The sequence below is a fragment of the Aspergillus fumigatus genome, chromosome 4 (genome assembly GCF_000002655.1).
Source record: "Aspergillus fumigatus Af293 chromosome 4, whole genome shotgun sequence".
Taxonomy (NCBI): domain Eukaryota; kingdom Fungi; phylum Ascomycota; class Eurotiomycetes; order Eurotiales; family Aspergillaceae; genus Aspergillus; species Aspergillus fumigatus.
In genome coordinates, this window is record NC_007197.1 from 1,623,309 (window position 1) to 1,636,252 (window position 12,944).

Genomic DNA, 12,944 nt, shown 5'->3' on the forward strand with positions numbered 1-12,944 from the left:
TCCGTCTCTCCATCGTGTTGTATAGCATGGCAATAGTGCCAGGCGATTGATTGTTATCGTTTGTTTAGTGGTACCGCCAATGGGCGGAACGCACAGATCGAGGCCACCTTGACAACGTCATTTCGATCACAAGTCCCCCCCCTTCAAGCCTCACAAATGCGATTCTAAAATCGTGTTCACCTCCTACGGAACCCAAGCTGGTGTCACATCTTTAGAAACTTGCACAGCATAGTCCCTGCAAGTTGGATCGTGGCTCTATAACTCCCACCTCGATACCTTATTGCGAACCCCCGATAAATCTTACCCTTCCGACGGCCATATACCATACGCAACAAGATGCTATCGCTCATTCTGACGATATTCTTTGTCCACGTCGCCATTTACTTGGTGAATACTGTCGGAGCAACTACCATTGATACTCTGGTATGTTCCTGCTTAGTCCCCTACCGGCATAGCACCGCAGCTAGTTTGCCACGGCCCCAGACCGAGCGTTCAACCATTCTAAATGACATGTTTTTACAGCTATGGATTCTCTACCTCAAGCTCCCTACATCGACATCGAGGAATGCACGCCAGCAGAGCCGACTGAAGCGCGAAGTCGTCCAGCTCAAGCGCGAGATGAACAACACCAGCTCGCAAGATGAGTTTGCAAAGTGGGCTAAGTTGAGGAGGAAGCATGACAAAGCTATGGATGAATATGAGGCAATGAGTTCGTATCCTGCTCTATGCACTGAAATACTATGCTTCTTACTTCACATTGTCGAGGTTCAAATCCAGCTGATTGATCGCTTCTAAAACAGACAAGAAACTCACGGCACAGAAAACCTCGTTCGACTGGAGTGTCAAGATCGCTCGGTGGCTCAGCACCAACGGTCTTAAGATCTTTCTGCAGTTTTACTACTCCAAGACTCCTGTCTTTGCGCTTCCAGCAGGCTGGTTTCCCTTCTACGTTGAATGGGTACTGTCATTCCCTCGAGCGCCTCGTGGATCGGTGAGCGTCCAAGTTTGGAACAGTGTCTGCGCGACAGCGATTGCCGTCATGGCAGAGATTGTTACCTCCATGTTGCTGCAGTTGAGAAGTCGGAGCGCAAGCCCTGCTTCGACAGCAAAGGCCCAAAAGGCGCAATGATTAGAATGACTGTTTGCCGTATTATATATTACGCATTATGGAAAACGTAGACTAAGACGACATTGATTAATTCGATTGTTTTGTTCTATAAAAAGCATATAAGAGGGAACATTGTTCGTCAGATATGAAAACAATCGTTTATCGTCACAACCCATGCCGTAGCAGGAGTATCAGGGCTTGACTCTATGATTGGTATATCATCATACGAACGCAATGTGCATGTCGACGAAAAGACAAACATAAAAAGAAAGGAAAAACGAGTCCGGCCCCTTCGACAGGGCTTCTGTGACCATAGATCCAGCCACCGCTTTGCAATAAGCTACAGACTCAAAAGTAAAGAGCGATGAACTCCTCGCCTCAAGAATGAGCCCCATTGAGTTACCCAAAAGCCTCCAAAGGAGGATCAGGGCAATCGCATGACTATCCAAACACGACGAAAGGCAACCCAATGAAACAACCCCTCTCCGACACCCCGCTATACCATCATTGTTTCCACCGCGAACAGCGTCAGATATAGGCACGGGCGCCGGGAGGGAGTAGGGCAGTTAGCCGCTATCAAATTGCTTCTATGGCGGCGCGTTTCCGCATTGCCTGCCACGGATCCGAGGATCGGGCAGGGTGTCCGGGGACTTTCTCCCAAAGCTAGGTTCCTCCTGGCAGAGGAATGAGAATACCCGGTAGGTACTCTGTGTGTGAGCTTTGAATGCGATCCTTTGAGCGAGGAGTTGAGGAAAGAAGAAACAAAGTAGACGGGAAAAAGTTTTGGTTTTTAATGCTTGGTTGACCCGCTGGTAGAGGCTAGCCAGTTTGAGTATTAGCGAACCACGTGATATTACTCAATGTCCACCAATCACGTTTGTGTTGGTTAGGTATATCACGTTTCAGAGATTCCATACCTTTAAGATAGCTTTGCAGTGCACATCGATAGCAGGGATTAGAAACAAGACAAAATTGGGTATATTTAACATGATGGCTATGTGAGTGATTAAGTCTCATGAGAATCTACTTGATGCTGAGCAGGCTAGAGCGGTTACAGCAATTCTTGTCACCGACATATACATTCAACAATTTATCCCAAACAATAGCAGACCCTTTTGTGCTAACAAGATACAGAGAATACGAAAAAATAGCCCTACGCCTTCACCTTCTTAGCCTTCTTGTCCTTGGTCCCAGCCTTTGTAGCCGGTGAAGCGGCAGCTCCATTCACTCCCTTTTTCGTTGACGCCTTTTCGCCATCCTGCTTGGGCGTCCCCTGCTTAGGAGTCGATTGGCTTGCCTTCTTCTCCTTCTTCAACTTCTTAGGAGTCTCGTCCACGGTAGTCTCCTCCTTGGACTCCTGCGCCGAGGGTGCCTCGATAGCCTTCTTGGGCTCATCGGCAGTCGTATCGGCAGCTTCAATCGCCTTGGTCTCTTCTTGGACAGGAACTTCGTCGACGCTCTTCAGCTGGGGAAGCTCATACTCATAACCCAGAGCCTTCAGCTTCTCGGCCTTTGCAAGACGTCTCTTCTGTTCCCGCTCAATGCGCTCCGACCATTGTTCCCTCGTCTTGCCCTTTTCCAGCCTCTTCTTCTCGATGCGGTTCCACGGGGTGCGCTTGAATCGTCTGTTGGCACCCTTCCAGACCTCTGGGTGCAGTTGATCGGAGGGAACGTATTTGCATTTCAGGATATGGCCATACATCAGGTAGTTGTCCATAGTCTCCGCGACAATCTTGGCAACAGTGCTCGAGGCGAACTCTACGAAAGCGTAGTGCTTTGAGCGACCGGTGATGCGGTTACGGGAGAGACGCAGGCGAGTAATGTCGCCGAATTGGGAAAAGTAAGCGCGCATCTGATGTTCGTAGAAACCGTGGGGGATACGTCTGTAGAAAGGAGATGGTAAGACCTTATCACGGCAGAACAACGAGGCAAAGAGGATTACTGAACTTACCCAACATAAACCGTTCCGGGAACTTCGGGCTCATCGTGCTTCTTTTGCTTCTTCAAGATCTTGCGCTTGGCCTTCTTGGAATCGGGGATCTTGGGAACTGGCTGGTCAGGATCAAATCCTTCGTCCCCGGATTCGTCCTCGTCGCCGCTGCTCTCGAAACCCTTGATCAAAGCGGCGGTCTGATCGTCTAGTGTATCATCTTCTTCGTCTTCAGAGCTATCATCGGAGACAACAGGGACCTGCTGGTTATCCTCATCGTCCGACTCTTCGACGACCGGCTCAGGCTTCTTCGCCTTGGTCGCCTTGGGCTTCGCAGCAGTAGCGCTTGTCTTGGCTTTTGTAGCGGGCGCAGGAGTGCCGTCCTCCTTCTTCGACTTCTTCTTACTGGGCTGCTTCTTCTCCTCGGTATCGGCCTTGGGTTCGGATGCAACAACTTCCGGCTCACTCTCGTCGTCGCTGAGGAAATCCGCCGCACGCTTGCGAGGCTTGACCTGTCTTGTCGGCTCGCCATTGACCTTCACTTTGGAAGTGGAATTTTGCTCTGTAGCAGGGCCATCCTTCTTGTTCTTCTTCAGTATAGACTTGGGGGTTTCTTTGGGGGCTTCGCTCGGCTTGGCCTCGACCTTTTTGGTCTTCTTTGCGGGCGAGTCTGCGGTTACTGTGGTGGCAGCTGTATGGTGTTAGAAGACAGTAAAATGGCTGAAAACTATGTTAGAAAATGGACCTACCCTTGCGCTTTTTGTCCTTTTTATCAGGCGCCATATTTCTGGTTGTTGTGTGTTGTATGCTAGGTTGAAGCACCGCAATCAGGCCCTTACCAAAAACAAGGTGCGGGAAACTTTTTTTTTGGTCTCCCATTTTTTCCTCTGACGGGTCGACCGCCAAGCGGTGAGTCTGGTTCTCCGCAGGCACTGCAGCGGGATTAATCCACACAGGAACCAGTCAACTGCTCAACTACGCAACTACAAGTTGCTCATAAAATGGGGAAAGCAAAGAATGCGAATAGGCCCCTGACACAAGAAGAAATATGGGACGATTCCGCCCTCGTTCAAAGCTGGGATGAAGCAGTCGAAGAGTACAAAGTACGTCTCCTGTATCTCTCACGTGACTTATCTAATACAATATCCCCAGTTGTATCACAGCATACATGCCAAAGGTGAGGATGTTGAAGATGTTCTGAGAGAAGCTGAGGCTGCGGAGCGTGCCGGGTTGGATCAGGACAGACAGCAGCCTGATGAAGCTGCCGATGCCATGGAGGATGATGACGCTGTGGCAACGACAGCATCGACTGCAGCAGAACAAAGCTCATCAATGCAAGTACCAGATGTGAGTCACCTCTTGCCGCATCGTGCAAGCGAACTAGTCTTTCTGACTATTTTTCAGGCTGTAGAGGAGCACGCGGCAGCGACTGATCAGCAGCCGTCCGGGATGAAACATCCAACTCAGCCTGCTCCGGCGGGAGCAGCTGCGATGCCATATGCTGCTTTAGCACAAGGTGACCTTCCCTGCATAGCCTTAGGGCCTGCGATGACTAATTGTTGAACGTTATAGTCCAGGATGAAGGGTTGAAGAATCTGATGATGGCCTGGTATTTTGCCGGTTACTACACCGGTCTATATCAAGGGCAACAACAAGCGAGCCAGAACAACAATTCATGATGATGTCTTTAGTACTCGGGAGGCATGTCACTTCAAAATACAAAACAGGTAGTCTGCTTAGAGGCCTGCTTGAGACACGGGAACGAGCTCACAAGAAGAGTATACGCCCCGCAGTAGACTGCAGAAATGGTTCTACGAGACTACGCAGAATGGTATGGTCGGGTATGCATATATCTCCACATGTGAGCCTGCGTATTTCGGAGCGACTGGATCAATCTGCGGGCAACCTAAGCAGGATGAAGACAAGAAAGGGTGATATGATTATAGCTTGTTGTCCCTAGCGCTGTCCATCGCCACCATGATCTTCGTTATTGTACATATAAGTTCGCTATGAGCATCACAACAGATTCGACTCGATGCTAGAGTGTTCGGATCCAAAGCAGACAGTCAGAAACTGGAGTTTTTGTCATCTTGGCCCAATGCGTGCTATCGGTGCTCTGTTTCCCTCCGTTCGACACTAAATGTGTTTTCCAATTGTCTAAGCAAGTGACGTCGAAGCATGATGAAGTGCATCCAAAGACGGAAGTTTACAGCCTGTTCCACCATGGTAACTTGCCATAGACTCGTAATATATTTGCAAACTAGAAGTTAGAAAGAAATTCCATTGTCATTTTGAGATTCTAATTAATGTACTAGTCGAGGACAAATCTTTCCACTGCACCAGGAAATATCCAACAAATTTGCTCCCAAGTAGGAAAGCAAGGCATAGACTGCACCCAACGGTCCCGACAAAAACCTCACATCTCAGGAAATCAGAGATAAAGCCGTTCAACGACCCCGGGGCGAACTACAGGCCTCCACTTTGTCTTCGACATGTGTAATCTACCGACTTGGCAGAAGGCTTCCCAGACCCTCACCACCTCCCAGCACACCGCCAATGATGGGAATGTGCGAGAGCATGTTAGTGCTGCTCTGCTTTTTCTTCGGAGCAGCAGCGGTAGAGCTGCTGGCAGAGGCGGGGGTCTGCACCGTGGTGCGAGTGCCTGATGGGATGGGCTGCGACGTTGGGGTTGCCTCCTTCACAGTGGCTCCATGAGAAGGCGAGGCCTTTTCTGGGGTGTTGTTCTTCTCCTGGTCCAGCTTCTCAAAGGCCTGATTGAGTTAGTTTGTGCGTCTGACTTGAACAGCTTGCAGAGAATGATGTTAGGAGCAGAAATACGAACCTTGAGAGCGCTGAGAGCTGCTGCAACGGCATCACCAGCATCCAAGTCATCGTCGCCAGGCTTGGCGGGCAACGCCGAGACCACAAGGGCCAGGAAGAAGCAGAGAGCAAGGAAAGACAAGCTGAAACGAGCCATTTTGGATGAGAAGTGGTGGTATTCTGATTATTGTGGATGTGATTTCTGAAAAGAAAGGATATCTCAACAGAGAGGACGCCGTCGGGCACAAGAGGAGAGTTATGTGGCTTGCAACTGCAGTGCTTGACACCCAGACAGTCAAGGAGGAAAACTCAACCGTTGACCATCAACGAGGTCGAGGCCATGCTTTATAACTGATGGGGAGTGGAAGGGGGAGGGGAATGTCAACTCAGAGAACATTTGCTCCCCTTATCGGCTTGCGCGTCTCTACGTGAGTACTTAAGGAATGCCACCAACCTCGTCTTTCGAATGTAAGAGCAAATTCTCCTGACGGGGAGGTTTGCGTATGCAAGTTCCGCGGGTCAGCTATGTGCCTTGGTGTTAAGCAAGGGGGATATCAAACTCACACCTGCAGCTTCCAAGACATTGGCCCTTGAAGACTTCAAAAGCTGGTTTACATTCTGACCCAAGGAGGCAATGAAAGAATGTAGATCGTCGTCTGCCCTAGGAAGCGCCACCTTTACGTAGCTGGCTTGACAAGGAGAGTTTGCTTCCGAGTCAAGATATTCGAGGCGAAAGCTTAATGATGTTTGAAACAGAGCTGCACGCAAGGGTTGAGGAAGTACGATAGGGGATAGAGCATCAGTGAGAAGTAGATTTGATTCATTCATGGTTCGGAATTATGGAAACTAAGGCACCACGACACATTCCACCGTCGATGGTAGTGCTGGTTGATAACTGTGGATGATCATGCAGCCATGCAGAACGGTACTACTGGAATGTACCTCTCTTCTTTTGACACGTACCGCTCCATGTAAATTGAGAGCGGACGCAACACGAGAGAGGTCTTAAGCAACAAGATGTTGACTCATTCTCGGCACGATTTTGACCTCGAATATCATGGAGATGACGGACGAGACTTCGAAAATGCCTGATGATCGTTGTAGGAAAGCAAGAAAGTTGCCGCCTACGAGTAGTCAATACCATGAGTGACCTGCAAGTTAGTTCGCGAGGGAGAATTGAGCATGGATCGACGGAGAGTGTCCGGGAGATGATCATCTTCATCCCATTTGAACATCCATTCCGTGGGCACCAATTGTGATTGAAGCAAAGAAAAGTAGTACTGGATATCCGTCCTAGAAGATATCGGAACCGACTCCCTTCAAGGGATGTATGCTCAAAAGCGAACCCAACCACCTCGTGCGCGTATGGCAGGTGTTGGGATTAGAACGAGCACGCGATAATCGCTCTCGGTCTCGAATCTAAAATTTGCAGACGGAACGGATAAGCTTTGATGGTCAAAACAATCCATCAACAAGGGTATGTTGGAGACCTGGCAAAGAGAAAAAAGAAGAGAAGGAGGTGAAGAAGAAAAACAACGCAAAATTTATTCCGTGGTGGAAAACTCGACTTAGGTAAGCAGGCTTGTGCGGTCAAACTTGCAACCGGGTCCCGAAGAAGAGATGAAGTACGGAGTACCTAGTTGAATGCATAAACACTGATATTTAGGTTTCTTGAAGAGTATACAAAATGGTTATATCGCTGTCCTTGGAATCTCATTAAAAGGCAAAGCCATGTTTATTTTTCGCCAAGAATAAGTTTGACTTAGAAGCGTGCGAGCACTCTCTCCTGAGTGTCACCCAGTGCCCACTGGTCGTTGTGCTTCCTGCTAAGGACCGATTTAGCTTGCTCGGCTGTGAAGCCCTTTGCCTCGACGGCTGGATTGTATCCCAGTCCAGTGATCTTCGCGACAACGTCTGAAGGAACTGCAGCCGCAACCTTTCCGTCCGCACGCTTATATACAGTCACGACGACTGCACCACCCAAGCCAAGGTTGTGCTGCAGTGCCACATCTGTTCCCTGGACCAATCGGTTGTTGGCCCATCCGCGCAGGTGCCAGACCAGTTCAGAACACTGCGCAAGACCGGTAGCACCCAAGGGATGACCCTTGGAGATGAGACCGCCGGAGGGATTGATGACCATTTTGCCTCCATAGGTGATATCACCTTTGCGAACCATCTCGTGCGCCTTACCAGGCTCACAGAGCTCGAGTGCGTCAATCGTGATCATCTCATTGGCAGAGAAGCAATCGTGCAGTTCGCAGACCTTGATGTCCTTAACGTTGACGCCAGCCTCAGCAGTGGCCGCCCGACAGGCGTAGCGGGTCATCCCAAAGCCCATCAGGTCGATTGAGCTTCGGTTGTAGAGAGTGGATGTGTCCGTTGCAATCTGCTGACCTGCGATCAGGATTGCCTGGTCTTTGAGGTGGGGACGGGCGTCTAGGAATGCCTGGGAGACGATCACAGCGGCAGCACCCCCGTCCGAGGTTGGACAGCACTGCAGCTTGGTGAGGGGCTCATGAATCATAGGCGCCTTGAGGATCTGCTCGAGCGTGTATTCATCCTGGAATTGCGAGTAGGGGTTGCGCTTGGAGTGTTCATGGTTGATACGAGCGATTTCCGCGAAGTCTTCATTCTTGGCACCATACCTGAAGGAAGTTAGTACGGCAGGGGTAAATCATGCAGCATTTAGCATGGTTCAACGTACTTCTCCATGTACTCCCGGCCAGCATTGCCAAACATCTGTGCAGCACCGGGGGCGTTAGTGATGCCCCTCGTCTCGGCCATCATCATACCAAAGAGACCAGTCGGATTAGCCCGGTCGTTGTAGACCGACTGCAAGCTTCCAGGGCTCATCTTCTCGAAACCAATAACAAGAACACAGTCCGCAGCGCCGTGGGAGACCATGGTGCGAGCCATGGCCAGACCCGTTGAGCCGGTCGAGCAGTTGTTATTGACATTGTAGATGGGGATGTTGGTCAGACCGAATTGGTAGAAGACACGCTGACCGCAGGTACTATCGCCGTACACGTAGCATGCAATACCTTGGTCGACATCATCGTAATTGATGTGAGCGTCCAGCATAGCCTTGACACCAGCCTCGAATCCGAGTTCATGGTAGTCGACCTTCCCACGAGGCTTGATAAACTTGGTCATGCCCACGCCTAGGACATAGGCGGGCGCTACTTGCTTCTTTCCCATGCTGATTAGTTGGGCCCGAGAGGTGTGTAAGTGTTGTATCTTTGTAAGGTAAAAGGTTGAGGATATTGATCACCGGATCAAAGGGAGAGATGATTGTCATAGATATAACATTTGCCGTCTGCGCCTTGAATGCGGAGAAGCACTGTTGTGATTAGTGGTTAGACCAGTAGTTGTTTGAAAGCATCCCCATTCTTGGGTTTGCGGGGCGGACAAGCCGCTGCCGCGACCGAGGTCCCGAGGATGTTTGGTTGATCATGCTGCCATGCATTCATCAGAGCGCATAAAGAGGATATGTACGTGGTAATCGTGTGTTTCATATGATTGTCCTTGCATATCCGGGCTTTCTTTTTGTTTTATGACCGTGTTCTTGATTGCCTTAGGTTGAAGATGGAATGAAGGCAGGCGAAGCCACGCCATATGTGAATTAGAGATGAGCTCAGGGTGAATCAACACACTTTTACATTGAAGACCTTTCAATGTATCACAAAGACAGTTAAGGTCATATGCAATAAATAACTATATGTTACTAATGATCAACTCTTTGGAAGCAAGGAAGGTTAAGAGCTAAAAGAATATCAACACCTAAGATGAAGCCTAAGCAGCAGGTGAAGGCTATCACCAAGGAAACTTAGGTATGGTTGAGGATATCTGGGCTCGGGAGACTAGCAAAGAAAAGGGAATAGGTGAACAGTAACCATGTGCTCTCTACAGTCCACACCTGCTTTAGCAAGCTGCGCATGAATATACTTCGGATACACAAGCACAAGGTCCAAGTCCCCAAACCCCGTATAGTAGTACTACCTTACCCAAAAGCATCTATGGTGCTGGAGAGATCATCAGGATGTTTGTCCAAACAGTTCTATAGGGGCAAATTCCCAACCTACTGTCTCTTATTTATTTTCTCTTTGATGCTATGGCTTGTATTCAGAGGCCGAGTAAACAGACCAAATAAAATTCATGGATCATCAGCGATTACCCCCTACTGATCCAAGGAACGTCCTGACACTGATTTCATGTGTACTTGTTTGATCGATCCCACTATAAGTAGGTAAGTAGTGTCACCCTTTGGGAAACTCTGCTCGTGCTCCAGTCTGGTCATACCCTCAGGAGAGGTACAGTAGTGCGACAGTGTTTCGTTCACTTGTCGAATAGCCTTGTACGAGGTTCATCAAAGTATTCTCTGACAGCAGCCGTGGCCTGATACTAACGAGCGATCTATGCCTGAGGAATCATACTGGCCCAAGTCCGAGCACATCCTTTTCCAATACAGAGCCAATCAAAACGGCTGCTGATTAGGGCGGGGTAAACGCGACCAGCACCGGACTGGCTTGGTCTGCAACAGCATCTCCCTTGCCACGCCCGCCACATCGATTCTTGAGTACAATCTTCCATGATAACTGGCTAGTCTGCCAGGGAATTGGGGCGATATTTACCCTAGGTAGCTAGTAGCTACTCCATAGTGAGTTAGTGTGTCATAGATAGTCTCCTAAGAGCTATGTATGAATTGCTCGGCTGCAATTATACCCAAGCTCAAGCTTAACGGTTGGTGTATTGTAGAATATCTGCTCAAGGAGGAGCAGCAACGAATTGAATTGATCTGCAAGCGGCCTTGTAACCCTGGCCACTGTACCCCTTCTTCATGACATGCGACTCCAGAAGGGCACACTGGATGCTTCACGACGACGTCACCGAGCCAGAGCCCCTAAGCCATTTCAAGAAGCCCGTGATCCACTGGCTCAGGACGGCCCACATGCCTGCCTGAATTCTGAGGTTTAGCTGCTGTTCGGACTTTAAACTAGGCTAGTCACTGGTGGGAGTATTCTCAGTTCACGACTGGACGGATCGTTATCTGGCTGTCTGTTTGCCCTTCTAGCGATCTTTCCTCTTCATACTCTGTCAAGTGGTGACCATCTTGGCTGGTATTTTCACTAGAGAGGAGATATCGAGGTCACACGAGGTAAGTGCTTGAATTTGTGCCTCCCATGCAAGTTCTGGGATTTTCTTTTGCTCGCAAAAAACGAGGGATGTTGATGCAGACTTGCTGATTGAAGCTCTGTCACTGCTGTGGTGTAGTGCAATCGAATTGTCTCGTCACCTTGAACCTTTCGAATGCCGTAGACAGCCCAAAATTTCGTGCATCACCATTGTCGCCAGAGCTCTGCGAGTTTGCTGTCCTCCATTGCCGGCCATCCTAGTCTCTGGCCCTCCTCAAAGACGAAAGAGAGACCATATACAAGGGCTGTTTCAGTCCGCTTCATGGACAATTGTGGGACGCTGAACGGTCTGCTCGCACCCTGAGAGACCGCTTTGCGTTCCATAGGGTTCCCCAGCCTGCTGCTCACGATACATCGCACTTCACCTCTGCCGACTAAGCAATCAATTGTAGCAGAACTCCTCTACCTTCTGCCCCAGATGGGCAACTTTCAGGGATGACTTTGGACGAACACACTGAACATGCGCCCTTTGTGTCTTCACCTCCAGAACCTTCCACTGTCAGAATGCGAGCGGACAACACCTGGATTATGGATGATGCCACACGCAACAGATTCTTGAAGAAATACAAAACCCAGGTGGCGTCGGCGACCTCGACAATCTGCGCGACTCTGTCTGTGGTAAGTGTGGATTATCGGGTGTTGACTCAGCGGGATGGATGCTGATATGTCGGGTTTTCCCAAGACTCCTCTGGAGAATATCAAGACCCGTATGCAGACGTATGTTATTTCTTTCCGCAAGTTCACTGCAAGAAGGGCGCTGGCAGAATTGACCCCGTGAACAGACACAACTTCCAGAATGTCTTCCAATGTGTTCGCTATCTTTGGCGTACCGAGGGACCCCGGGGCTACGTCGCTGGTAGGTTGACATTGCACTTGAATTCTACGCAATCGACGGGTCTAATATTCAAAATACAGGAGCTCTCCCTCCTCTGGCAAGTGTGACCGCGGTCCGTGTCGTGAATTTCTCCACGTACAACGTCGCCAAACACCGCATCTCCGAGTTTGTCGAGAGAATTACTGGCGAGTCTCCTCTGGCAACCTACAACACGCCAGGCAGCAGTCCCACTGTGTCCACTCTTTTCACCTTCACTACCGCGGGCTTCATTGCAGGCCTGATCACCTCTCCGCTCGCATGTAAGTTTCGTGATTGAATCCAACCGCCACAATTGCTGATTCGGTAGGTCCCTTCGAACTGGCCAAGAACGTTGTGCAGACATCCGTCTTGGTCGCTCACCGTTCCCAGGCGTCTCCCGATGCGGTGCGGGACCCATCTCTGCGCACCAGACCACGCCTCGGCACCATCGAGGCGATCAGGCAGATTGTTCGCCGGTATGGGTTTCGCGGCCTGTACACGGGTTTCCATCTCCATGCGATGCGCGACACAATTGGATCCGGCTTGTATTTTAGCGTCTATGAAACTGTCAAGCAGCTGGCGGCAAAGGAATTGGGGCCGGACAAGTCTCCTTTTGGAGGTCCGATGATTGCCGGTGCCATCTGTAGCACCGTGCCTTGGTTTTGCGTAAGGCACTTTTTCTCTAATGAAACGGTCTAAGTTGCTAATCTTTGCCAGACCTATCCACTTGATACTCGCAAGACCCGAGCCCAGAGCGTGCTACTTGGCAAGTCCAAGGAGGTGGGCGAAGCATCAGCGGCCGTCTCCAAGTCGAGTATGTATAAAGGTCTATCGGTCATTCTTATTCGTACAGGAGTCAACAATATGATTCTCCTGAGTATGTTCGAGTACATTAAGATGCGGATCAACCAGTTGGAGGGCTAGCGGGAATTGCATGGTTGATTTTTCTTGCAAACAACGGAGCTGGTCTTTGGCGCACCGGGGATAGGCATTGTATTTCTTGCATGGGTTGGGCAGACGTTTCGAGTACATAAATACATG

At 49.8% G+C, this 12,944-nt stretch overlaps 6 protein-coding genes across 6 annotated transcripts; 3 read left to right on the forward strand and 3 right to left on the reverse strand.

The window, feature by feature from the left end:
* Nucleotides 1-336: 336 nt before the first annotated feature.
* On the forward strand, nucleotides 337-1,129 carry get1 (guided entry of tail-anchored proteins factor 1; the record flags this gene model as incomplete). The annotated part of the gene is made up of 3 exons (XM_747097.1): nucleotides 337-423; nucleotides 523-709; nucleotides 801-1,129. The coding sequence occupies 3 exons, from the start codon at nucleotides 337-339 to the stop codon at nucleotides 1,127-1,129; spliced, it is 603 nt and encodes a 200-aa protein (XP_752190.1).
* Nucleotides 1,130-2,080: 951 nt separating this feature from the next.
* AFUA_4G06350 (RNA-binding protein) lies at nucleotides 2,081-3,933 on the reverse strand. The gene is made up of 3 exons (XM_747096.2): nucleotides 3,788-3,933; nucleotides 3,060-3,729; nucleotides 2,081-2,991 (listed from the first exon to the last, which is right to left on the reverse strand). The coding sequence occupies exons 1-3, from the start codon at nucleotides 3,915-3,917 to the stop codon at nucleotides 2,262-2,264; spliced, it is 1,530 nt and encodes a 509-aa protein (XP_752189.1). The 5' UTR covers nucleotides 3,918-3,933; the 3' UTR covers nucleotides 2,081-2,261.
* A 59-nt stretch (nucleotides 3,934-3,992) lies between these two features.
* AFUA_4G06360 (uncharacterized protein) lies at nucleotides 3,993-5,245 on the forward strand. The gene is made up of 4 exons (XM_747095.2): nucleotides 3,993-4,141; nucleotides 4,191-4,385; nucleotides 4,443-4,554; nucleotides 4,611-5,245. Exons 1-4 carry the CDS (start codon nucleotides 4,040-4,042, stop codon nucleotides 4,715-4,717), a joined length of 516 nt encoding a protein of 171 aa, XP_752188.1. The 5' UTR covers nucleotides 3,993-4,039; the 3' UTR covers nucleotides 4,718-5,245.
* Nucleotides 5,246-5,311: 66 nt separating this feature from the next.
* AFUA_4G06370 (uncharacterized protein) lies at nucleotides 5,312-7,348 on the reverse strand. The gene is made up of 2 exons (XM_747094.2): nucleotides 5,881-7,348; nucleotides 5,312-5,809 (listed from the first exon to the last, which is right to left on the reverse strand). The coding sequence occupies exons 1-2, from the start codon at nucleotides 6,013-6,015 to the stop codon at nucleotides 5,540-5,542; spliced, it is 405 nt and encodes a 134-aa protein (XP_752187.1). The 5' UTR covers nucleotides 6,016-7,348; the 3' UTR covers nucleotides 5,312-5,539.
* Nucleotides 7,349-7,377: 29 nt separating this feature from the next.
* Nucleotides 7,378-9,322, reverse strand: AFUA_4G06380 (putative sterol carrier protein). The gene is made up of 2 exons (XM_747093.2): nucleotides 8,563-9,322; nucleotides 7,378-8,503 (listed from the first exon to the last, which is right to left on the reverse strand). The coding sequence occupies exons 1-2, from the start codon at nucleotides 9,054-9,056 to the stop codon at nucleotides 7,621-7,623; spliced, it is 1,377 nt and encodes a 458-aa protein (XP_752186.1). The 5' UTR covers nucleotides 9,057-9,322; the 3' UTR covers nucleotides 7,378-7,620.
* A 2,163-nt stretch (nucleotides 9,323-11,485) lies between these two features.
* On the forward strand, nucleotides 11,486-12,827 carry AFUA_4G06390 (putative mitochondrial carrier protein; the record flags this gene model as incomplete). Its single annotated transcript, XM_747092.1, has 4 exons — nucleotides 11,486-11,668; nucleotides 11,911-12,184; nucleotides 12,232-12,569; nucleotides 12,621-12,827. The coding sequence occupies 4 exons, from the start codon at nucleotides 11,486-11,488 to the stop codon at nucleotides 12,825-12,827; spliced, it is 1,002 nt and encodes a 333-aa protein (XP_752185.1).
* Between the last annotated feature and the right edge of the window lie 117 nt (nucleotides 12,828-12,944).

Excerpts from the sequence above, each read along its gene's own strand:
- AFUA_4G06350 (XM_747096.2), bottom strand. The coding sequence starts at position 3,917 with ATGGGAGACCAAAAAAAAAGTTTCCCGCACCTTGTTTTTGGTAAGGGC. Across the intron at positions 3,730-3,787 it reads AAAGGACAAAAAGCGCAAGG|CTGCCACCACAGTAACCGCA; the intron begins GTAGGTCCATTT and ends AACACCATACAG. Across the intron at positions 2,992-3,059 it reads CCCGGAACGGTTTATGTTGG|ACGTATCCCCCACGGTTTCT; the intron begins GTAAGTTCAGTA and ends TCCTTTCTACAG.
- AFUA_4G06360 (XM_747095.2), top strand. The coding sequence starts at position 4,040 with ATGGGGAAAGCAAAGAATGCGAATAGGCCCCTGACACAAGAAGAAATA. Across the intron at positions 4,142-4,190 it reads AAGCAGTCGAAGAGTACAAA|TTGTATCACAGCATACATGC; the intron begins GTACGTCTCCTG and ends CAATATCCCCAG. Across the intron at positions 4,555-4,610 it reads ATATGCTGCTTTAGCACAAG|TCCAGGATGAAGGGTTGAAG; the intron begins GTGACCTTCCCT and ends TGAACGTTATAG.
- AFUA_4G06370 (XM_747094.2), bottom strand. The coding sequence starts at position 6,015 with ATGGCTCGTTTCAGCTTGTCTTTCCTTGCTCTCTGCTTCTTCCTGGCC. Across the intron at positions 5,810-5,880 it reads CAGCTCTCAGCGCTCTCAAG|GCCTTTGAGAAGCTGGACCA; the intron begins GTTCGTATTTCT and ends TAACTCAATCAG.
- AFUA_4G06380 (XM_747093.2), bottom strand. The coding sequence starts at position 9,056 with ATGGGAAAGAAGCAAGTAGCGCCCGCCTATGTCCTAGGCGTGGGCATG. Across the intron at positions 8,504-8,562 it reads GGCCGGGAGTACATGGAGAA|GTATGGTGCCAAGAATGAAG; the intron begins GTACGTTGAACC and ends AACTTCCTTCAG.